Source organism: Amblyomma maculatum, chromosome 7 (assembly GCF_055883805.1).
Source record: "Amblyomma maculatum isolate TAMU_Amacu chromosome 7, ASM5588380v1, whole genome shotgun sequence".
NCBI lineage: Eukaryota > Metazoa > Arthropoda > Arachnida > Ixodida > Ixodidae > Amblyomma > Amblyomma maculatum.
In genome coordinates, this window is record NC_139350.1 from 128,646,480 (window position 1) to 128,672,304 (window position 25,825).

The 25,825-nt window shown below is 45.5% G+C and overlaps 1 protein-coding gene across 3 annotated transcripts in view; it reads left to right on the forward strand.

Moving 5' to 3' along the window:
- The window catches only part of LOC146184717 (tRNA methyltransferase 10 homolog A-like), a 50,460-nt gene extending 26,340 nt beyond the window's left edge, over positions 1-24,120 (forward strand). For 2 of the 3 annotated variants that reach the window (XM_084609458.1, XM_084609460.1), the window contains exon 7: positions 23,815-24,120. In XM_084609458.1, the coding sequence (XP_084465584.1) occupies positions 23,815-23,969 (155 nt within the window). In that variant the 3' untranslated portion in view covers positions 23,970-24,120. Of the gene's footprint in view, positions 1-1,180; positions 1,523-23,814 lie in introns of those variants that run through there. The other variant, XM_084609459.1, reaches the window with a different exon arrangement.
- The last annotated feature ends 1,705 nt before the right edge of the window (positions 24,121-25,825 follow it).

Below are 25,825 nucleotides of genomic sequence, written 5' to 3' on the forward strand. Positions count from 1 at the left end.
TAAGATAACAGTGCTCCTCATGCCATTGTGTATACTTGGTCATTGATGCAAGCATTCCAACCAAGCTGCACCAAGCAAATAGGGTGATTGAAAAGATTGGCTGTGATGTGCAACTTCATAACCCTTCCTTGGGGTTAATCTGCATCCACTAGCTCAGCTACTGAGCCAGAGGGTTCCATGCCGGCTGTGGTAGCAGTCACATTTTGATGGAGAGGAAACGCAAAAAGCACCCTTATGCTGTGCAATTTCAGCGCACCTTAGGGTCTGTATTAATCTGGAGCCCTCCACTGCGGCATCCCCCAATGCCCATGTGTTGCTTTGGGATGTTAAATTCCAATAATCACAAATTGAAATTCATCCTGAAAAGCAATATAGTATTAAACTTTGTCATCCCACTGAATGTGGGCAACTTCACTCAGACTCCTTGCACATATTAGTATTAAATTCCATTTTCTCTGGCTCCAGCTACTGGATTTCTTGGTAAACTTTATTGACATATTGAGTCTGAAGGCTGGATTCATTCATCTTACTCTGTACACTGCTGTTTCTGCTGAGTTTGTGCAAAATTACTACACCATGGCTTGCTGTGAGATTCTGACACTTTTTTTTGCTTAGTGTTCCAAGAGGGTGTGTTATGTGCATGTGGTATGCCGAATGTTTCACATAATTCAAGCCAAGGATTTTTTTTTTTAAATTTCGAAAGTGGAGCTTGGTGAAATCAGTGGCGTTTTGTTTACTGCCATGTGGAACTCCTCATAGTATGCTTTATGATCTGCTAAATTATTTGCTAAAATGTAATCGCATATGAATTTTTAAATCTTCAGTTTAGGACCAGGTGCATTTCATTAACTTGTAGAATGAGTTCAGAATCAACATGTCCAATATTTTTCTACCAATTTACTTCAAGAGTGGCTTTTTTTTTTTTGTATTTAAAGAAAGCCCACAAAGTATGCAAATACTGTGTCAAGTCAAGTTCTACCATATTGCTAAATTCCCAACCACTTACTCAGTAATGAAACGTGTGGGCTGAATGTACCCAAGCGAGCTCGTGCCACTCAGTTTAATGGACTGCACAGTAATACATATTGTTACGGAGCAGCAGCCTAATGAAGGCAGGAGAACAGAGAGAAGATGTTTGATGACTGTGAGATGACATTTAATGAAATGTTGGCGGGCCTAGCACGAGCGTTCCTGCCCGTGCCACTGCCCGCTTCTTCCTCCTTCCTTGTCCATGACATTACCCGGGGCCACCGAGCAATCGTCCCAATCATGGACGAGGAAGTTTGCCAAAGTTGATGAGTCCGTGGAATGACGATGGGCTTGTCTGGATGGCTGAAGAAGAGGAAGAAGGAAGACAAGAACGGCTTGCCAGCAGGATGATTCCCGATGAACCTTGGCCAAGGACGCTTTCGGGCCACAGGTCGCTAAGACCCGATGGTGGAGGCCAAGGCACGCACGGCATGGCATGGGCAGGGGAAGATGTCTTCAAGTGTAGCGGCGTCTTGGGTCGTGGAGTCTTTGGTCGGCACATCTGATCAATAGGGTCACATATGGTCGTTCGGTTCTCTGTGTCTTTCGGTCATGTGTGGCGTCTCGTCATGTCTTGTGGTCGGGGCGGGGGGACGGGGCGGAGGAATGCTTGATCCAAGATCTTGCTGGGTCTGGCAGGCTGATGACCAGCCATGCGATGCGTCCTAACCTTCTTCTGACGGTGCAAGAAGTCGCAGGGCGCCGAAGCTCCGGGCTAAGATGAGGGGTGATGATGACATGCCCGGCACCTCCAACTAAATGTTACTGAGCGACAAGCCGATGAAAACAGGATAACAGAGAGAAGATATTCGATTACCGTGAGATGACATTTAATGAAATGCTGGCGGGCCTAGTGCGAGTGTTTCTGCCCCCACCACTGCCCGCTTCTTCCTCCTTCCTTGTCCGTAGCAATATAAAGGAAACCGAGGCTATACTTTGTACTTACTACAGTCGAACCCGGATATATCGAACTCGAAGGGGATCGCGAAATAGTTCGATATATCGATAATTTGATATACAGAAATCGGCTTGTGACGGCACTTAGGATGCGAAAAAACGATACCGTATTTGTCGCGTAATCAACCCACTCGCATAATGAACTCACCCTCCACTTTTGCACCTGAGAATTTGAAAAAAAAATAAGCTTTTATTGCGTAGCTGAAAGTCCTCACCTGGTTTAACCAGGTGAGGACTTGAAGAAAATTTGAAAAAAAAAAAAAAATGCGTTAAGGCCAGCTCGCTCACATGCAAGCGACTGAGCGATCTCAGCGACGAGGGGCAGCGATAGAGCGAAAATTTTCAAACTTGTTGGAACTGCGTCCCCCTCGCCGCTCGAGCACCGCGGCAGCTCAAAACAAGGTTTCTGTGTCGCCGCGGCGGCAGAAATCGCGAGCATTTTCGCTTGCATGTCGATGGCGCGTCAGTCCGTTTCGGTCGTCTCATCCACAGCTCATTGGCAGCGTGCCAAGATGCTGCGCGGCGATAACGTCGGGGCACGCGTTTATCTTTTGATAGCTCCTGCGGTGGCGGGGAGCGAACTTGGCAAAGTGCCCGTGATGGCTTGATTGCACAAGCCTGGTTCGATTTATCACGCCGCGCTTGGGGCGGGCGTTATGATCGCAGCAGCTGACCGCGTGCTTTCACTGATTCATACATGCAAGGATAAACGTTAAAAAAAAATAATAATAAACATCCCCGCAAAAAAAAAAAAAGCTTCTAAACATCCGCAGCCGCCATATCTTACGCTACGCCGCGCGTACAGCACAACGATAAGAAAGGATGACTCTCGCAAAAAAAAAAAAAAAAAAAAGAAAGCTGCCGCTTCTTATTATCCGCAGGCGCCGTAGCCATGGTAGAAGAACAAATGGTAGCGTAACTCCCATAGAAGCCTGCGTGTCGACTCTGAGCGAGGCTTTAGTTTCCCAGCGCCCCCTGCGAACTGTGAGGCACAACAAACACGTGACGTTGCTTGTGACGTCACAGTGACGTACTTTTGGCGGGGAACTTGATTGTCTTTTTACTTATGAACGAAAAACAAGGCCAACAACGACGGAGGCAGAACGATGCTCGGATAAGGCAGAAAAATGGACACCGTAACTGTTTGCCAACTTTACTTGACATGGATTTCTACTGTCAAGTTTTACGTTAACTGAAATGTTACGGAATCTTTAACCACCTTATCATAGCATCGTTCTGCCTCCGTCGTCGTTAGCCTAGTCTTTTGTCGCACGTCATGTAAACGCATTCTGGGGCTTATTTCTTCGGGCACGTTTGTGAACAAGGGCCTTCAAGTGAATTCGGCAAGCACATGGATAGAACCACATGGCTTGAGGCTTTTCACTAAGGGCATAAATGAGTGAAGCTGCGCTGCACAGAAAGCCAGGCTTTATTAATTCACGATTACTTACATAGACGCTTCACGACAATGAAATCTAAGTGTAGGAGAGCGACCACCGCTCATTCGTCACGGTCTTCATGAAATCCTCGTGATAACAAAATGACCTGAGCGTAGGTCTCCAAACGAGACGCGGTGAGATTATAAAAGGGTAAAAGATCTTGCTAACAAACAAAGTATACATATCAGCGTCAAAGAACAACAAAAACGAACGGAATAACTAACGCTAGCGCTAGAACGCCAACCTATAAGAGCTTAGGTAAGCAATTCAAATTGGGATTGCTAGTATTTAGAAGTTAATGCGTCTGAGAAGTGAAAATATCTACGATATAGCTTCGCTCCAATAAATCTTGCCCTGTTCATGATTCCCATATTTTACTCGCGCTTCATTTGCCACTGAAAGGAGTCAATGTGAGGTTACAAATTTACAACTTAAGCATTTAACATGTTCATGAGAAAGATCCCATTGACAATAGGAACATCACTGTAATAACAGCTAAAGCACGTTCAGCGAACGTTGGTGCGGTAATACGACGCAGTAAGCGAAACACGCAGCAAGGGGAGCGGAACGGAAGGCTTTGAGCAATGCGACACGCTTCCTGGGGGCAATAAAATCTCACCTTCACCGCTCAATTAAAACATGCAGCGATACGCCGCTCATGCAGACGTGTATCCGTAAAACAAGCCACCACTTTTGCGACGTGCCTGGGAGGCCGAGCCGAGCCGCCGAGCTGTGACGCAGCATTGTCCCATCGTCCGGAAATGCGCACATGCAGCGGCAATCAGTTTCTCATCGAGCACAGACAGTCTTCGCCTTGCAGTAAAGCTCTACCAAAACCAGCATAATAAAATACTGACTGTTTGTTACAGATAACCCACTCTGTACGCAGCGCGCAACGATGAACGTTGAACCGGGGCCGATGACGCACCCATCCCGCGCATGAAAAAAACTTTGGTCTGAGCCATATCTGAGCTTTGGGCAACTACGCAGCGGATAATAAGTGGCCGAGAGAGGCCGTTAGAAACAAGTTAAAATATTATTAAAAACGTGACACGTTTTTTCTTACACAAGAAACAAAAACTGCATTCATTCCTGAGCGCGAATATTATGTTTACTTTCTAGTTCTTTGGAGTTCTGGCAGATCTTATTTTCTGTGCGTTAGTAATTTGCCTCACAGTTCGCAGGAGCCCTCATCATCGAGTTGATGCCGCTGGCAGTAGGCAGCTGCACGCGTTTTCTTCCGAGTTGCGCGACCAGTTGTACATTGACCTTGCCGTAGCCACGTCAGCCGCCGCGCCGCCGCATGCAGAGGGTTCGCAACACACGCTGGAGAAAGCGTCCGATGTCTGTCTGAAAATGGGCTGAGCTGGCTTGGCGCATGCATTGCGCGTGCTGAAGGTGAGAGATAGCTCGGCAAAAGAATGGGCACACCCACGCATATGGCTTGCAAACGTCATGTGCTGGCGCGCGGGAAACGACAACTGCAGATGCGCGCGCCTTTGGGGAATGGGCGCGGCGCTGCCCAGACCAGCCGTCGCCGAACTCTCCCCTCTCATTCCTTCCGCGCGTGGCTTGAAAACGTCACGCGGCAAACGGCCAAGGGTGATGGGATAGTCTTTAGGGAAGGCACACTTTCCAGTGCGTGGCGCGAAGTTCGATATATCGAACGACCGGTGAAATTGAGTTTGATATATGACGCGGCTTTCCTATACTTTTACATGGGATTTTCAAGGGGATATTTCGTGAGTTCGATATAACCAAAATTCGATATATCCGGGTTCGATATAACCTGGTTCGACTGTATACGATTTCACTGCATTCACTTCCTTTCTTGCTGTGCCTGCGCGACAGTTCAACGAATACTCCATTTCAACTGGCTAATAGTGGCCTGGCTATCATCTGTCATAGATTACAGTACACTTTTGATTATTCCAGCAGAATGTGCTGATGCGTTTTCGAGACTCTGCTTGGCCACTCACTTTGAGATTATGAGCATGCACACTTCATTCAAAGTGCTTTAGGCAGCGTTACAATACAATAGCACAAAAGTGCCATCACACATTTTATTTTTTATATTTCACGGACTTCCTTTAAATGCTAGAAAAAAAGGACCAAGCTTTAGGTGCATTGGTAGAGAAAATCTAATCAGAATTCCGAATTCAATCAGTGGTAGAGGGGGTTTGTTTAACCACCTCTGCTACTTAACCAAATGCTCTTGACTCTGAAATTAATATAAGAAATTTGTGTAATCAATTTTAAATAACTAATCAATTGGAATTTTTAAAAATTAGGGGGACGCTGAAACTGGCTTAAGAGTAGAATGCGAAAGCATCTTTAACACCACCCTTTCATTCCGAAAATGCTTTCTTATATTTTTTGTTTAAGTTAGTTTTTGGAGAGAGGAAGGCACAGCATCTATCTCACTTTTCGGTACGCACCTACATTTATCGGAGGTACATATGTCTTCAATTCAAATCCCTATCACAAACTAGCCTCCAACTTGACAAGCAGGTGGATGCTAACTGGGGAGCGAAATAGCATGACACCGCTCAGAACGTTGCACAAAAAGCAGTTGCATCACAATTGGGATACAAAACCATGTGCATGTTTTCCCCGGCACCGTTTTCTCAATTCTGGGTTACAGTGATGACAATTCCTTTTTGACTGAGCGAGCTGTATACGCTTCGTGCGAAGTACCTCAAGGAGAACCACACAGCGGGAAATATGGTGTATTTGGTTTCATCCAGCTGCGTTGCGCCACTTTATGTAAAGCCTTGGTTCTAGGTACATGAAATGCCCTGTTGGCAACACGTTTGGGCATTTAGACTTTATTAAGTTCTTGCTGTGGAAGTTCGTGTGTTTTGATCTACAGTCGAGAGAACTAGCAGAAACTGCCAGTCTAATTTGTATTTAAAAAATGCAAATTCTATAAGGTTTGAATGTGCGCAAGCCAGGAATTTATGTAGGGAATGTGCGCCTGCCTGAAATCTGAGGTGTGCCTTTAGTGCAAGTGGCTCTTAGCTGCTATGGTCTTGACACTATGCAAAGCAAGTATAAAAAGTTCACTATTTCCTGTTGATGGCTCTGCTATCAATGGCTGCTATTTAAGCTGGTTTGACAGGTCCCACCAACATGCTTGCATGGGATTCACCCACTGTACCACACTTGCCAGTGGCATCACTACGGGGTGTGGACCACACACCCCTAGTGATGCCACTGGGAAGTGTGATACAGTGGGTGAATCCCATGCAAGCATGTTGGACCACACTGGTGCTGCATTGGATTGGGGGGGGGGGGGGGGGTGCAGATGGGGAGTGGTGGTGTGGGGGGGGGGGGGGGGGTTGTGGGAAGAAATAGCAACTATGCAGTTACTCTGCGAAGAGGTGAAGATGCGCGAAATGCCTGTCGCTAAGATGAAGAGTAGCAACCCTCGCGATCGCTACGGTTTGATTACAGAAAAATGGAGAGCACAAAGAGAAATGAGTAGGCGGGAACTTTTACCCAAAGCCGAGGTGCCTTAGGAAGAGCAGTGAAGAGCAAATATACGCAAGACGATTCATGCGCTGCATTATGTGGGTCTTGACTTTTTCTCTCAACATGAAGAGGTTACAGTTAAAGTGAGGAATGCAACTCAGTTCGACATAAAATTGAGTGCGACAACGCCCGCCTTCACTAGCTCCAAAAATGTCCATTTCGTAGCTGAATATGTACTTCTGATATGGCATCAGTACGCACGGGCAACTTTTCTGTCTTGATGCGGGACACTGTAGCTTGCAGCATATTGGCAGATCGGAGATGTCGGAAGTGAGATGTAGAGAATGTGAATGCAAAGTAAAACGATTTCACCTGTGTATATCTGTCACAGTTTTGTGGCTGGCAAAAGGTTCTGCTTGGTACTAATCGATTCACTGAAAGCACTTGAACAGGCTGATGGACTGAGTCGGTTGAAGGCGTATCACTCTGTTAACTCCCATTATGAGATTACGCTTACATGGTTAAGCGCGATCTGATAATTGGAGTTGACAGAGAGCACATGCAGCCCAATGCCCCAAGCTGCAGCATGATGAGGACTTCTGGTCGTGACATGTCAGAGGCGCTTTCTTTCTTGAAGATACGCCCCAGAAACAGTCAGCAGTGTTCAGCAAGGGACTGATTGGGTGGCAGGGGGACAGCTGTTGCCAGGACTGATCTCAACGCTTGCTTATTATCTCGTATTGACCATGAAGTATGATGACCAACTGTCATGGCAGCATAAGCGAGTTACTTCACATAGGGGGTGCGAACGATGCGTCTCGCAGCACACATGAAGGCGCTGGGAAACCTGAGATGTGCACTGGGCGCGGTGTGCCTGGCTCGCCTGTAGCCCTCAGACAGAAGGCGAGGAGAAACAAAAATTTCCGCAGATGCACCTGCATGACGTTCGACGAAAGTACTGTAGAAATGCTTCATCTCGAGTAGAAGCACTGTTCTGGGGCCATTAGTGCCAAGAAATTTGGCAATATTGATGCATTATCCTGGACCTGAAATCCTGCCTATCATTTCTGGCTCATCTTTATTTTGCTGTCCTTTTAAAATTCCCTGTTTTTAATCTCCTCCTCATAAACTCACTTCGACAATGGGAATATGCAATCCTGCGACAGTAGAATCTCGATGATACGAATTCTAAGGGAGCACGCAAAATATTCGTATCATCCCAAATTCGTATGATCCAAAACAAGTCAACTTCCACATGGAAATGAATTCAAAATGAATCAACTTTATTATGGCGAACTACTTGCGGCCAAAAAAGTCCGTAATGCTTGTGTGCACTTTTTTGCTTTTGATGTCGCGGACAAGCTCCGCCTGAAAGGCATAAAACCGTGCCGCAGTTTCGTCGCTCACGCTGCCGGCACTTACGGTGCGGCGCAAACGTCCAAAGCGTGAAGAGTATCTGCTATTGACGGTGGCTGATCACACTCATCGTCAGTGTCACCATCGCTGTCAGGCTCACTTTCGCAATCATTCGCTTCGTTGACCAAGTCTTCAATAGACCTCAGTCCACAGGTCGCGACGTTGTCGTCCGCGGTAACGAAGTTCCGAGCCTAAGCTTCAGTTTCCAGATTGTCTCAGCCATCAATCGTGAGGTCTTCATCTGGCTCTTGACAATCTCCTGCCGAAGCCGCAGCAAGTCCGTTGGCAAATCCGCACTTTCTAAAACAGTTCGAGATTGTGTCTGAAGTTACACTATCCCACAACATGGCTAGAAAGTGCAAAGCATCTAAGAGACTGATCCGCAAGTTTGCTTCTTTACGGTCAATGTTCGCCAGCAGACGCCTCACTAGAAGTCCTTTGAAATGATGTTTCACATTTCTAATTATCCCAGCGTCCAGTGGCTGAAGATGCCTGGTAGTGTTCGCCGGCAGGAACCTGACTTTCACGTTATTGAATGTCATTTCCTTTGGGTGGGCAGAGCACTGGTCCACGAAAAGCAAAATTTTTCGGTTTCTTGACGCCATTTTCCGATCAAGGCTTGTCGAGAACTCGCGGAAAAAATATCCAGTCATCCACGCTTTTCGGTTACCTTTGTAAAAGACAGGCAAACGCTCCGCCGATCGGAAACACCTCGGTTTCTTCGACTTACCGATGACGGTAAGCTGGAGTTTCTCGGATCCATCCGAGTTGCAGCAAAAGAGTACTGTTACTCCTTCCTTGCTTTTCTGGCCGCCCTGGCATGCCTGGCTTTTTACGCACAAACTTCTTTCCGGTTGAAGGTTGAAAACGAGGCCCGCCTCGTCGGCATTAAATATGTCGCGTGGCGCATACTCTGAAATCAGCGCCGGCAGCGTGTTCAGCCACTCATCTACAGCTGACTGATCCACTTTCTTGCCTTCACCTGAGACGACCCGGTAGACAAGTCCGTGCTGCTCCTTAAACAGGTGCAGCCATCCCCCAGACGCTTGGAAATTTTCAATTCCAAGCGAAAGCGCGACGGTGTCGGCTTTTTCACGTAGCACCTTGCCATCCACGTTGACGCCGGCCGCTGTCACTTCGCGGAACCAAGTCAGCAAAACCTCTTCCAGCTTGACATGGGTCGCTGTTTTAGCCTGCTTCACGTTCGCACCGAAGTGCTGCACATTCTTCAAGATGACATCTCGCTGCCCAACAATGGTGCAGAGCGTCGATGGTGCCAACCCTAGCTCTTTTGCTAAGTCGACACGCTTCTTAGGGTTTTCGTCTACCCTCTTCAGCACTTCAAGCTTTTCATTAAAAGAAAGGGCTTTACGCTTTTGTGACATTTCGGCAGCAGCGAACACTTGCGTCTTTCTAACGTTTGGGCAGTTCACGTCACAGCGAACGACAGAAAGAAGCGGCGAATGGAGAACCGGAGAACTACTGCAGCGGCAGCCAGCGTCACAGGCCTCCTGGGAACAGCCGGCGAGACAACTTTTCGATAGACCAATGAGCTGCCAGCGAATGAGTGACGTACACGACTGGGCACGTGCCTCGCCTTGGCCGTCCTTGTCTAGAGCTCGTCGGTTTGCTACGAAAGGGAGGTGAGGGTAGGGTGGCTAGTGGGGTGAGGGACGTTGGAGAGGAGAGGCAGCGGCCGCGGTGGGTACCCTCTCCCCTTGTGAGCACTTGCGCTGAGCTGCTCGGTGGCTTTGTGCGTTTGTACAACGTTTGTTCGTATCATTCGCGGCAGGGGGGGTGGGGGTGGAGAGGAGTTAGCGGCGGCTGCGTCGGTTATGTTACCCTCTTGAGGCCAGCCACGCCGGCCCGCTTGCATGCGCGACTGGTTTGCACGTTCGTATCACCCGCGGCGGGTTCAGAAACTCTTTGTATCACCCCGAACCTTAATGTAGTCTATACAATGTAGTCCGTTCAAAGCAATCTTAAAATTCGTATCATCCCGAAATTCGTACCAGTCGTAATCGTATCATCGAGATTCTACTGTAAATACATTGCCACAACCCATGAAATATCATGCACACTTAAAAATATGCATATAGCTAAGTATGGTTATTGTTATCCATGTGTACTGTGCGCAGACAGATCTGTCACGCAAGCCCAAGAATGAAATTAAGCACAAAAAAAAAATGCATAAAACTTGGGGTGTTCACCGCCGTATTCGACGCTCGGGAATCCGGCTGTCAGATGGTTCTGGTTCGGGACCCTGAGAAGTTATCCGAAATGAAATGACGTAAGAGTTCATACACCGAGCCGGCACAACACATTTCATAGTTGACCCATCGCTTTCTCATCATCACAATGATCCAAGCATTCTACAGACGACATGAAGCAGCTTGCTGCTCCTAATGCAACGCAAGAGCTGTAGGCAAGGTTCCTCAGCGGCAAACGCCAGCTACACGAATTGATGAAGAAAGGCAGAAAGTGGGACTTGTGTTGTGGAGCATCATTTTTGTGGGAGACTGGGCGGAAAAGAACATGATTAGAAAACATGAGAGCCAAAAGTTCAAATATGACCAAATTTCCGCAGCTTGAAATGACTGAACCAAGAAAATGAATGCGTTTCGCAGTTTTCGGCGTTTTTTATGCATAATTCGTCCGTTATGCTGCACAGTGGCAGCGGTGGCGTAGCGGTAGAACATCCGCCTCGCATGCAAGAGGACCGGGGTTCAAATCCCGGTGCCGCGCAATTCTCCACCGGATGGGAAAAAAAAAAAAATCCCCGTGTCGATGGAATTGCGTAAACAGGTTTGGGGTGCGACCTGATGCCGGTGAACACCTCCGGCAACGCACTCCCTCACCAGAACAGGAGTTGGCCACCCTGGTGCAGTAATTGGCCACAACCTCCTATGACAAGCTCCATAAAACCCCGGCCCTCAGTCACCAGCGGCTGCGGAACAACTGACCACGGTGGCGGTCAGACCTGTGACGCAGCAGGGGGTGCTAAGAAAGCCTGGCTCCGCTGGACAGGCCGCCATCGGAAACTGACCCTGGCAACGTTTAATGCTAGAACCCTAGCTAGTGAAGCTAGCTTAGCAGTGCTGTTAGAGGAACTAGAGGTCATGAAATGGGATGTCATAGCGCTTAGTGAGGTTAGGAGGCCGAATGAGGCATATACTGTACTGAAGGATGGACATGTACTGTGTTATCGAGGTTTACCAGAGAGGCGACAACTAGGAGTAGGTTTCCTTGTCAATAAGTATATAGCGGGTAATATAGATGAATTCTATAGTATTAATGAGAGGGTTGCAGGCATCGTAATTAGGCTTAATAAGCGGTATAAACTGAAGGTTGTACAGGCCTATGCACCTACATGTAGTTATGATGACCAGGCAGTTGAAAGCTTCTATGAAGATGTAGAATCGGCAATGCGAAAAGTAAAGACGCAGTATACTGTACTAATGGGGGACTTCAATGCCAAGGTAGGGAAAAAACAGGCAGGAGACCAGGCAGTAAGTGACTATGGCATTGGTTCTAGGAATAGCAGGGGGGAGTTGTTAGTTGAGCATGCAGAGCGTAATAAGTTAAGAATCATGAATACCTTCTTCAGCAAACGGAAGAACCGGAAATGGACATGGAAAAGTCCTAACGGGGAGACTAAAAATGAAATTCACTTCATACTGTGTTGAATCCCCCCCCCCCCCCCCCCATTATGCAAGATGTAGAGGTAATCGGGAAAGTGCGATGCAGTGACCACAGGATGGTGAGGTCCCGAATTAGCCTGAATCTGAAGAAGGAACGCAACAGATTAGTAAGAAAGAAGTCCATCAATGAATTAGCGGTGAGGGGGAGGGCAGAAGAGTTCAGGATCTCGCTACAGAATAGGTATTCAGCTCTAACTGAGGATGGCAACATTACCCTAGAGGCAAGGAACAATACTTTCAGAGATATCATTACTGAGTGCGCGGTAGAAGTAGGCGGTAGGATAGTTAGAGAGGATACCGGTAAGCTGTCTAAGGAGACGAAAGATTTGATTAAGAAACGCCAGAGTATGAAAGCTTCCAATCCAACAGACCAGATCGAATTGGCCGAGATATCAAAGCTAATCAATAAGCGCAAGGTGGCCGATATAAGGAAGAATAACATGGAGAAAATTGAGCATGCTGTAAAGAACGGGGGAAGCCTTACAGCGGTAAAGAAGAAATTGGGCATAGGCAAAAACCAGATGAATGCGATAAGAGACAAGGTGGGCAACGTCAGTACGAATATGGACAAGATAGTCAAAGTAGCCGAGGAGTTCTATACAGATCTCTACAGTAGCCAAAGTAGTCAGGACCGTAATGAGATTGGCGCTAGGGAAAAACAGTCAGACGTTCCCCCAGTGACGAAGGACGAGGTCAAGAAAGCACTAGAAACTATGAAAAGGGGGAAATCAGCTGGAGAGGATCAGATAACTACAGATTTGCTGAAGGACGGGGGGGATATCGTGCTAGAAAAACTGGCCACCCTGTATACGCAGTGCCTGGTGTCATCGACGGTACCGGAACCATGGAAGAATGCAAACATTATCCTCATTCACAAGAAAGGGGACTCTAAGGACCTTAAAAATTACAGACCAATCAGCTTACTGTCTGTTACGTATAAGGTATTTACTAAGGTAATCGCTAATAGAATCAGGACAACCTTAGACTGCAATCAAGCAAAGGATCAAGCAGGGCTTCGGAAACGATACTCTACTATCGATCATATCCATACCATCAATCAGGTGATAGAAAAATGCTCGGAATATAACCAGCCCTTATACATAGCATTCATTGATTACGAAAAAGCATTTGACTCAGTTGAAACCTCGGCGGTGATGCAGGCATTGCGAAATCAGGGGGTAGACGAGCCGTACGTGAAAATGCTGGAAGATATATATAGTGGCTGCACAGCAACCATAGTTCTGCATAAAGAAAGTAACAAAATTCCCATAAACAAAGGTGTTCGGCAAGGAGACACAATCTCCCCAGTACTATTTACAGCTTGTTTAGAGGAAGTATTCAGAGACTTGGAATGGGAGCAGTTAGGGATAAGGGTAGATGGAGAATACCTCAGTAATCTGCGATTTGCTGATGACATTGCCTTGCTAAGCAACTCGAGGGATGAACTGCAAATAATGATTGATGACCTAGACAGAAAAAGTAGAAATGTAGGCTTGAAAATCAATATGCAGAAGACTAAGGTAATGTTCAACAGTCTCGGGAAGGAACAGCAGTTTACATTAGGTAGCGAAATACTGGAAGTAGTAGGCGAATATGTCTACTTAGGACAGGTAGTAACCGCAGATCCGTACCATGAAAAGGAAATAACAAGAATAAGATTGGGATGGAGCGCATTTGGCAAGCACTCGCAGATTATGACTAGCAGCTTACCGGTATCGTATCGCTCAAGAGGAAAGTATACAACAGTTGCATCTTGCCTGTACTCACCTATGGGGCTGAAACGTGGAGGCTAACTAAGAGAGTTCTGCTTAAGTTGAGGACAACCCAGAGGGCTATGGAACGAAAAATGGTAGGGGTAACATTAAGAGATAGAAAGCGTGCAGAGTGGGTCAGAGAAATAACTCAAGTTACCGACATTCCAGTGGAAATTAAGAAGAAGAAATGGACATGGGCAGGACATGTAGTGCGAAGAGAGGATAACCGATGGTCGCTGAGGGTAACAAACTGGATTCCAAGGGAAGGAAAGCGTAGCAGGGGGCGGCAGAAAGTTAGGTGGGCGGATGAGATTAAGAAGTTCGCAGGGGTCAAGTGGATGCAGCTAGCACAGAACCGGGTTAAGTGGAGAAATATGGGAGAGGCCTTCGCCCTGCAGTGGGTATAATCAGGCTGATGATGATGATGATGATGCTGCACAGGAAGGTACACATTTTGAATCTGTCCTCGAGTCATGCTCAGTCATGCTGCAGTGGGGACGAGTGCATAAACAAAAAAGGATAGGGATTGAACAACAGAAGGCACGATAGACAAAATGAAATGCAACCGAAAAACAGGCTCGCACTACACTTCATTGTGAGAAAGAGGGAGATATTAGTTATTCGTATGCTAAGCATGGGGTCGGGAGGTTGGGGGGTGGGCGTGGGAGGTGGTTCGCGCCGCTCCTCTGGACTGGCGTAGTGACGCCACTGACACTTCCCCTGCAGTCTGCTGAAGGTAATAGGCAGGCTCGCATCACACATAAACAAGATTTGTTTGTGATGCATAAAAATGATGGCTACAAAGGTAATAGACTAAACACGTTTGCTGTGCAATGACATACAGAGCCATGGCAGCATGAGCTCTTGAAATACATGCAGCATGTGCTGTTATGAAGTGAATGTTATGAGTGTTTCATTGAACACTTTCCAAGATTATAAAAATAGGGAGTTCAAAATGGAAGAAAAAATATTTTCAATAATAAACTTTCGGCTGCGGCAGACATAATTTACCGTAAAACTTTAATTCTAATTACTTAATGTTATAATTGACACACATAGTTGGTGTCTATGAGAAATTCGAAGCGAAAAAAAAAACGATTTTCTTAAAATCTGGCACTTTTTTCTGCATAAAGTCAAAACTGTGTGCATTAGATGCACAGGAGGCTAGGTAGAAACACTGGGTTTGCTGGTGAGGTGTTACAGTAACTGTGGTGCCCAGTTCAAACTGCATGCACTATTGTGCCGCTTCACACACATTCTTTTGCTGTGCCGCTTGGTGAAAAGAAAGAGCGGCTATTTCCAACTGCATTTTAGAGCATTGGAGCAAAAGAAAGTGAAAGACAATGCACAGTAGAGCTAGGCAGTTCAAATTTAACAGTGTAGTCACTGCAACGTGTCATCAACAGATATACTGTTTCTACCGAACTTCGTGTACTTCTAATGCACTCAGTTTTAAGATTCCCTTGCACTGTAGCACTTCAGAAAATGAGTTTTTCTTCATTTCAGAACTGATATGGCATTATCCAGGGGTGCAACAGCTGCACCAATTGGGCTGATTTGATACAGCTGCATATTTCTGCGCCATAAAGTGAAATTTGATAAATTTGTACCAGGCTACGCTAAAATGCCCTGACTAGCTGCAAACATTTGCCATACTCGAGGACAGCTTTCTGCAGCCGTGGTATGGCCAGTTACGTTTTAGACACTGCAGTGCGCATCACTGGTCCTTTAGTTTTATTTCAGGATTGCGTGATGCTGTTCCAATGCCTACTCATATTTTCTCATTTTTGTTTACGTGCCAGATCTGTTCCTCGAATATGCTGAACCATTGCGTTTTGAAGATGCTTCACCGCATGGGTCACTGTCTATGCAGTATCTCCATAACGCAAAGGGGCCGTTTGTAACAAGGCACCACTGCTACGGCATCGTACTGCAAAAAGGGCCAGGGTGGTACTTGTGTACTTTGGAGCAATACTTCAACGTGGTGTTTAAGCTTTGCATGCTTTTAACGGATTTACCTCTAGTTTTCTTATGCGGCTCTTGGAAGTTTTCGATATTTTGTTCGACCATTTCAGTACAGCAAGGTTGTTTTTATGCTGTCTCGTCGATACTTACTTTCCTGTCATCAGGTAGTGTAGGAGGTGCTTCAGTTATGGCTTGTGCTAATATAACTTGAGGTGGTACATGTGATATTTCCGGTGTCATGAGGTCGGGAAACGTGCAAGCAGCCTTAGATTTTGAATTTCGTAATGCCGCAGTGGAGTCCTAGACTGCCAAAATTAACATTTACGGATCCTGGAAAATTGAAATACTATAAAGTCTGTGCATAAAATATATAACCTAATATCTAGAGTCATCACCAACTTTTTAATTACAATATCGGGTCAAAACTACCAAGTCATTGCCAGCCCCTAGAAAGCGTAAATCATGAACCGAAGGCGTGCTCGCTCGTCAGTATTTTTTGCTCACGGCTTGCTATTTCATCTGCTTTCGGCATTTGTCCTTTTGACTGCTGCTCTTATTTTCTTTTTGTCTTTTTTTTTTTTACCTGTGTTTGCTTTTCAATAAACATTTTGTTTTTTGTTTTATTTCTGCTTTGCGCTCGCTTTTGGGCACAGGCTGATTGTAGTCACTGGTTTGAATTAGGCTCCTCTGGAGCTGGCCTCGCACAACGCAAGCTGTGTATTTCGCAGACAGTAAAACATTGTTTTATGATTCCTGCGAGCAAGATAAAATCTCGTGATTAAAACTGTCTAGCTGGACTAGATGCAAAAAAAAAAAAAAAAAAAAGGATATTCTCTAGCTTCTTTAATTTTTATTTGGTCCCTGAAGTTTTAAAAATTAGCCTCCTCAGTTTTATGGCTCACATTCCTTTTTAGTGTGATAGCATGCCTTGCACTACAAAACTCTTATATACAAAAATAGGTACACGCTGGATTCCTAAAGGAAGTATTGGGTGCGAGCGCCAACACTGGAGCGAACGGGGCTAGTGTCAACCTTGGGGAGCAAGTGGGATTACGTGACTCCTCTTACTGCCTTTGAAGCAGTCGCTCGATTGAATTTGGGCATTTTAAAAGCCAATAGTCACGTTTCTTTCTATAGTTTTAGTTGATAAAGATTTCCAGCCTTGAACTTTTTTATCTTGCATCGTTACTGAGGCTGCTGAAGTTTATTTAAGCTGTTGCTACAATCTGTTGCTGCTCTGTACCCAGACGTAAGCGAGGGAACCCGGCACAGCTTCCACTGCTACCCGTAACATATATATAAGCTCACAGAATCTTCCTTAATCAAAATTTGAATGGACAAAGAAGAGAGTGATCATTCTCATGATGTGCGCAGTAAACATTTCAGTGGGCAAGATTTCGCCTGGAGTTGGCGCTAAACAGTTCGGTGAGCAGCACAAGAAATGGTGCGCTCGTTTTAATTTGCGCTTATCACTTGTGAAGCGGACAATACTATTGCTGGAAGGATGGAAAAGATGCTGGCTTCTTCATGGAGCAGTAGGCTTCCAAAGAAAGAAAGGATCGTGCGAAAGCCAGGGTCTCAAATTATTCTAAATGAACGCGTTGACATGGAAATTTTACTGCAGTGGACTAGAAGATTCTGCCGCCACGGGCAGCGGTATGCATGGTGAAAAGTGACAGTCTGTGAATAAACCAAAGATTAAGCATTACATGCATGTTGTGATGTGCTGATTGAGGTACGTGTAAAAGAAAAAAAATATACTGTGCGCAGGGAACAAATATTCACTATACAGAGTGCCAATGCCGGTAGTCACTGCGCAAGAATTCGCTGCGTGGAATGCATGTATTTACACTTGCTATAAAAATGAATCCACGCCATTCTCATAGCCAAACTTGTCTGCTCTACTACGTTCAAGGGAGCAGGCGAATGGTGCCGGCGCTGTGCGAAGGCGCTCAGCATCTGTCGATCAGGCACCTTCCGACAGTCCCCTGCCCTTTCAGAGGAATCCTATTACCTGTTCAGTGACTGCTTACATCTGACTGGCAGCTTCAGATGATATTTTTTCATAACAACAGCAATGCTGCAGCCGTTGCGCGTCTTCGTAGTACTAAAGCTCGCCAACTTCGATAACTCTGACTCAGTGAAGTGCTTTCTTGCCAAATGAGTGGGTCTAATACTTGAAGTTAAGTTTATACAGGCCCAGACCGAGATGCATATTAAATAAATAAATGAATTTAATGCTACCGCGCAACTGAACTGCCTAGGAAAGCATCCTACAGCAGCAGTTCAAAGCGGGTTATCCCACTTAGTTCGTCACGCGGGCGCTTCCGAGAGATGGTGCCACGGTACGTCCCCGCGCCCAATACTAAGCGCCGGTGAAAGGTGACTCTTGCTGGATTTCCATGGATCACATTCATATGGTCCGACATTCACATCTTCGTTTTTTATGCTGCAAGTAAGGTTTCCTCCTTGTTTAATGGCTCCAAAATTTGAAATTGTGCTGCAACGTGCAATATTTTTTCTTGCCAGCTACTCTAAATATGGATTTTACTGCTCCAAAGCTAAGTTTTTGCTTCTCCAAAAATTGCTACAAATCCTATTTTAGCTGTTGCAGCTCTGCATTGTCTTGACTCTCTGCATTGACTTCAAACTTTTTGTTGCCACTAACCACCTAATTGTGCCAAGTCAGGCATGTATTTAGAAATGTTTTACAGTAAATTACGTCTGCCACAGCTGAGAGTTTATTGAAATATATATACATATATTTCTATTCTGAACTCCCTATCTTTATGAATTATTGGAGTACCTGGTTACCTATTTAAGTTGTGCTTAAGACTCCTAACTTTCTGTGGCTGAAGATTTTAAATCCCATCATTTTTAAAACACAGAATCCGGGGGAGACATCAAAGGATGCTTCAGAATACACCTCATGCTGTATTTGAAACCAAGGTGTACTAGTATGATGGTGGTGTTTTTTTGTTTGTGTGTGTGTGCGCGCATGAAAGCATACAAGTTAACCCCTGACCTGAGGCTCTGAGTCTCCAGGGTGAAATATCTGGAAAATGGGTCTCTGATCCCACCCTGAGTAGTGAAAAATACCTTGTGCCTTGGAAGTGTTTAGCCAAGTTGTCTTGTGCCGTAAATGTTCATGATAATGAACATTTACGGCATAACGTTCCCTTTTCTCTGAGCGCCCCAATATAGTGAGAGCGATTTTTGCCATGACGCTTGTAAGATACTATGAGAAGCCAGCCTTATAATTTCCTTGCAGCAAAGTGTGTGGCATGTATTTCCAAAGGAGAAGGTTGCTATGGATATGAAAAGAGTAATGGGCCATTGGTGAAGAGAAGGCACAGAAAGAATTGAGTAGAGTAGGGAAAGCAAAGAAGTGATAACGTGAAGTGGCGCGGTGGGGATGGCTGCTGCCTCTGTGTGGGGGACTGCGTATTTTAAAATATTAATAATAGTGGTTCTTAAATTTTAGCTGTGGAACTGGTGGCTCTAGGGGAAGGGGAAAGGGGGATTGCTCAGAATTGTAATTTTCTTTATTTAGAGCCTTCGTAATGCCTCTGTAACGTCGATGTATCCGTTGCTTCTGCATTTTCGTCTGCAGTTTATGGGGGCCTTCGACTGTTGTTGACCTGAATAGTTGGAAATTCAGTTATATTCATTATGTTGTAGCGCAGCCTAGCACGTACCCCATGCAGGAATCTGAAGAAGAGGAAGAGGACATTTGTTCCTAGTGCGCGAGGCCTGACTTCTAGACCGCTGCTCTCTCTCTCTCGACGTCCTCCAGTTGCGCACCTCACTCACTATGCGGAAAGTTCGGCATTACCATCTACCTCTGCAATTGATGTTGCACTGTTCATCCTCCCTCCATCACCTCAACCTTCGACATGGGGCTCTCAAAGAACTTATTGACTGTGGGCACATCTTTCTTTCTGACGTCGTCGAGGCAGTGCTCAAAGAGTGCAACGTGATTCATCTTACAGCCTCGGTTTACCACCCTCAGACAAGCAGCTTAGTTGAGAATTTTAATCATGTCCTGTCTCATATGCTCGCTATGTGGACCGCCACCATTCTAATCGGGACAAAATTGTTCCATTTGTGACCTCCGCCTATAATACTGCTGCTGAAGTAACCATGGGGTTCTCCCCCTTCTTTCTTCTCTATGAGTGGGACCCTACCTGCACCATAGACACAATCCTCTCCTACCACTCGGACATTTCCAAATCGACGGCACTTTCTTAGGCTGTTAAGTATGCCGAAGAATGGCACCAGTTGTCTTTGACTTCAGAGTAACATCGACTACAGAGGCGTGACGACAACAGCAAGTCAGCAGCGAAAGCTCTATTAGAGCTCCTTCCTACCCATCAGACTCCCTAGTTTGGCTTTGGGTCCTATCCTCCGTCCCCAGCCAGTCAAGGAAACTTCTTTCCCAGTATAACGGTCCCTACGGCGTCACTCAGCAGACTTCATCTGCCAGTTACCTCATCGAACCACTTGCGTCCTCGTTGGATCTGCGTCGCCGTGGCAGCGAAATTGTCCACGTCGACCGCCTGAAGGCATATTACGACCCGCACGTTATGTGTTTGCAAAGGTGAAATGTTGTGTAGAGGGGAAAGGAGGAAAGGTGCTTAGCGGCGCCGCTTGCAGTAGAGGCCACATTTTCAAGGATTTATGTTAAGTTTGACGTGGTGGTACTTGGCTATAATCACATTTGTGACATCAGTTAGCAGAATTGTATAATGTACTGTACAACTGTATATAATGTATATTTACCCACTATAGATTATAGAAGAAAAGCACAATAAGTGAATGCAGTCATACCTTGTTATAGCGAACAAGTGAAAAATCTTGAAATAGTTTGATGTAGTTGGAATTGGCAATATAGATTTTCGTGAGGAACTCACACAAAAGCAGCGCAATTTAGATGTGGTAACTTGGGTGATCCTTGCTAAGGAAATGAGGCGACTTTTTCCCTAGCTTTACATTGGCAGTTTGGAAGATGCTCGGGGCGATTCCAGAGACTGCAAAAACCAAGCGCCATATAGGCTGAACTCTTGTTTGAGCTACTTGGTACGTGAGCATAGGCACTGGTCTTATTGTTCTTGCGCCTTCTTTGTCCTCGTTCATCACATCGTATTCTTTGAGATAGGCTGCCTTCCTGGCATAACACCGCCAGTGCAATAATGGGAGACCAAGTGCCACCTAGGGTGGCTTTTCCATATCACAATATTATGGTGTGGGAAACTGCAGTCAGGGCAAAAGCTATTGCAGTTTTCACCACATCAGTGATGCTGCTACTTCCGGGGTGCTGTCTGTGGGGTAAAGAGGCGTGGAATTGTGCTGACTGCTGGGTTAACAACACTCCATGCCGCTTTATGTTCCACGGTGCTGTTGGTGAATGCAAGATATGAACACTGTAAAGCGTGAACCTTGCATGTGCCGCACCGCCATCAATCACTTGTGTACTGCGGTGAATCCTTCCAACTACAATCCGAGCATGTTCCGTTTGGTGTTGCGTAATTCGATATAACAGTTTTGATATAGAAAGTAGAAATTCAGGTGTTTGTTGAAAATATTTAAGAGGAGTTTGATATAACCAATAATATGTAATATTCATGTTTGTTATGCAAGGTTTAACTATATACAAAGCCTGTTAGAAAATACATATATGAAGACTGCACAATAACCATAGTTATTTCTCTGACCCACTCTGCACGTTTCTTATCTCTTAACGTTATCCCTACCATTTTTCTTTCCATAGCCCTCTGTGTTGTTTTCAGCTTAAGTAGAACCCTCTTTGTTAGCTTCCATGTTTCAGCCCCATAGGTAATAACAGGTAAGATGCAACCGTTGTATACTTTCCTCTTGAGCGATACCGGTAAGCTGCTAGTCATGATCTGGGAGTGCTTGCCGAATGCGCTCCATCCCAGTCTTATTCTCCTTGTTATTTCCCTTTCATTGTCCGGATCTGCGGTTACTACCTGTCCTAAATAGATATATTCGCCTACTACTTCCAGTGCTTTGCTACCTAACGTAAACTTCTGTTCCTTCCCTAGGGACAAAACATTACCTTAGTCTTCTGCATATTGATTTTCAAGCCTACTTTTTTACTTTTCCTGTCAATCAATCATTCTTTGCAATTCATCCCCTGATTTACTTAGCAAGGCAATGTCATCATCAAATCGCAGATTACTGTGGTATTCTCCATCTACTCTTATCCATAACTGCTCCCATTCTAAGTCTCTGAATACTTCTTCTAAGCAAGCTGTGAATAGTACTGAGAAGATCATGTCTCCTTGCTTAACACATTTCTTTATAGGAATTTTGTTACTTTCTTTATGCAAAATATGGTTGCTGTGCAGCCACTATATATATCTTCCAGCACTTTCACGCACGGCTCGTCTACACCGATTTCGCAATGCCTGTATGACCGCCGAGGTTTCTACTGAGTCAAATGCTTTTTCGTAATCAATGAATGCTATGTGTAAGGGCTGGTTATATTCAGAGTATTTTTCTATCATCTGGTTGATGGTATGGTGGATATGATCGATAGTAGAATATCCTTTCCGAAAGCCTGCTTGATCTTTTGCTTGCTTGCAGTCTAAAGTTGCCCTGACTCTATTAGTGATTACTTTGGTAAATACCTTATACGTAACAGACAGTAAGCTAATTGGTCTGTAACTTTTCAAGTCCTTAGCATCCCCTTTCTTATGAGTTAAGATAACGTTTGCATTCTTCCATGGTTCCGGTGTCGTCGATGACATCAGATATTGTGCATACTGGGTGGCCAGTTTTTCCAGCACAATATCTCCCCCCCCCCCCCCCCGTCTTTCAGCAAATCTATAGTTACCTGATCCCCTCCAGCTGCTTTTCCCCTTTTCGTAGTTTCTAATGCTTTCTTAACTTCGTCCTTCGTCACTGGCAGAACGTCTGACTGCATTTTCCTACCTCCAATCTTATTATTGTCGTGACTTCGTCGGCTGCTGTAGAGATCAGTATAGAATGCCTCGGCTACTTTGATTACCTTGTCCATATTCGTGATGACATTGCCCGCCTTGTCCCTTAGCACATATATCTGATTTTTCGCTGTGCCTAATTTCTTCTTAATCGCTTTAAGGCTTCCCCCGTTCTTTACAGCATGCTCAATTTTCTCCATGTTATACTTCCTTGTATCGGCCACGAGCAAGAAAATACCAGTCAGGAAGGCTGTTGCATGTAGGGAGCGTAATTTTTCTCTGCATATCTTAAGGAAATAATTAGAGCACCAGATTTTGAATAATTGGGTGAGAGAGTTGACCAAGGATCCCTCAGCATCCTTCAGCTTAGTGATGACAGTGTTCGGCTAAGTAACTCAGGGGACAAATTTCAGCTGTCAATTATAGCATTTACAGCAACTAAACAGCCAAAATGCAATGGTAGGCCTAAAAGTTATTGAGAAGATTAATTTTAGCAGTCTAACAAAAGAGCAATGGTATGTGAAAGTGATATACAGAAAGCGGTGAGGGCATACAGTTGTCTAGGCCTATTGGTCACTGCGGATGCAGGCCAGAAGGAGTTTGGTAGTGTAATAGCTTACTAGCACTTTCATATTGTTGCAACAGCGGGTCTCTACTATTTTGAGGCATGTAGATACAGAGTCTGTCAAAATTTCCCAAGCCAGAGGGCCTATTTTTCAGCTATATTTGAGCAACCAAAGTTCTCAGGCGTGAGAATGATACTTCTTTTACCCTGTGCAGGTATTTCAGGACTTTGAGATGATGTAAATACCCCACTAATGTGACTAAAAAGGTGGCGCTGCAGTCTGTGAGCTTGTGACTCCCCCTGTATATGATTAGTTTACCAGAATTCACTTGTGCAATCGAAACACACCAACAAAGTGCTTGAAAGGGTGCACAAAACATTTCAACAAGCAGTGGAAAGGAAAATTGTAAGTGTAACATTAAGGGCCCAAAAGAGTTGATTAAAAAACAGATACAGTTGATGGCAAACTAGTTTTTCATTATTTTTTTACACTGTATGCTGTATGATTCTCGTTTGTAACCTTGGGCTAATGTGTTGTCTCATTTGTAGTGTTTGCGATCCTGCTCAAGGTGACTGAGGGAAAGTCCTGGACCGAGGCTCTGCTCACTGTGATCCCCCAGCGAAAGGGTGCCAAGGCGTTGGTCCACGAATCGGAATCTTCATCTTCTAATAACAGTGACTGTGATGAACCGGAAGACACATGAAACAGTTTGGTGATGACGTTCACGTGAAGACAGCAGTGCAGAGCTACTCTCTGTTGAGAGAGGAAGTAACTTGTGGAATGGTGTTCATTAAATGTCACCGAGCAGCAAGGGCTGCACAGAAGTGCACAGCAGTCTGCATTTGCATCACAAATGCAAGATGTTGATTTACTTCTTTCTTTTGATCGCAAAATAAGGTGAGGCTTCTTGCACAAACATGTATGCTGCCTGTGGCTGTTGTGACAGTTCAGTATAGGGGGTATTCACTGACGCGCTGTGCGCGGTGAATTGTGGGTAAGTGAGGCGCAGTCAACCATTTTTGTGTCCACGGAACGAACAGGGCGAACGTACGTATCAAGTGCTGTCGTGCGGTTCCACAAGCCGTGGCACCCGCAGCTATATGTTGTTTATTGAGCTATCGTAGACTGTAATAGACGCGTGCACAGTGTAAACAAACAACGGAAACTGAAGAGCTGCGTGAAAGACCTCGGCATTTTAAGGTTCCGGAAGTACACACGAACAACTCCACCCGAACGAGACACTTCACCGAGATGCGACGCCACGTATAGCTGGCACGGCACAACCGCATAATTATCATGGAATATGAGATATGTATGTCAACATGGGCTGGAATGGAATCTTCCGGATGTGCCCTAGCAGCCAGCTCTTGTCACTTTCTGTGCACGACTGTTCTTCACGCACTAAGACACATTCCCAGTAAAAGAGCAGCGCGGCAATGTGTCGCTTGCAGTCATGCGCATGCATTCAGCGCGCCGCCAACACCTCCTCGTCGTGTTTTGTTGCAATAAAATCCTTCGAAGAGGACTCGCTAAACATTGTGTTGCCGTACTTGCCTCATTCGATCAGAAGAAGTCGGATGTTCGCATCGTCTATGTCGGCTGCTAATCAAAGCAGACCGCATGCAGATTCGGCGAAGGAACGTATGCGGGCAGAGTTGTTTTGCAGAAGGTTAACTTTATAAACAAATTTATCTCTAATAACAAATAAAGTTTAGCTTGGCCAAAACTGCGCTGTATTTCAAGAGTTTCGCTGCAAAAAGTTATTTCGAGCCCGCAAGGCAACGAGGTGGCGCTACCGGTGTCATCGCTGTGGCGTGTGGCAGCGGTTTCTTTTGCTTCCTTACCGCCACAGATGATGCAAACATCCGACTTCTTCTGATCGATTGAGGCAAGTACACCAAACAAGTTTTGTATAAAAGCTGCTGACTACTAAACGCCATTTCTATGCAGAATATCAGCTACAAAAACTCAGCGGTTTAGTTGGTAAAAACGATAGACGGCACGCACGTAATTGCATAAAGAGAGAGTTCGTCTGCTTCAACCGCGGCTCTTAACCCAGTCGCTTGTAACGTAGTTCCTTTCTTCGAGTGGTTAGCGATTGGTTCCTTGTGATGAAGCTCGTCTGTAGGACAAGTATTCATGAATGTCGCACATATTTATGCGTGGGCACAGGCCGACGCTTACCGTGCAGTTGCGCATATCGACTGCACACGGGTTGGTACCAAAGTTTTGTTTCGTACAGGTCTCCGTCCGCATCGCGCCCACTTCGCTGATAAATCGAACTGTCACTCATGATACCGATTGAGTTTTCATAACAACGGTGCTGGCATGAGGCAGAGTGACAGAGCAAACGGACGCGCACGAAGAGCTAACCTAACCACCGCCCCGTACTAGTACTAGTCAAAACAGCACGCAAAGATGGCGTCGGCTGCATACTGACGTCAGCTGTGACGTCATGTGAATACCCCCTATATGTGGCACATTTTAAAATACACTGTATGGGAACAAGGATTACCTGTTTAATTATTTCTTGGTCTTTATTATTACATAGCGTTGTTA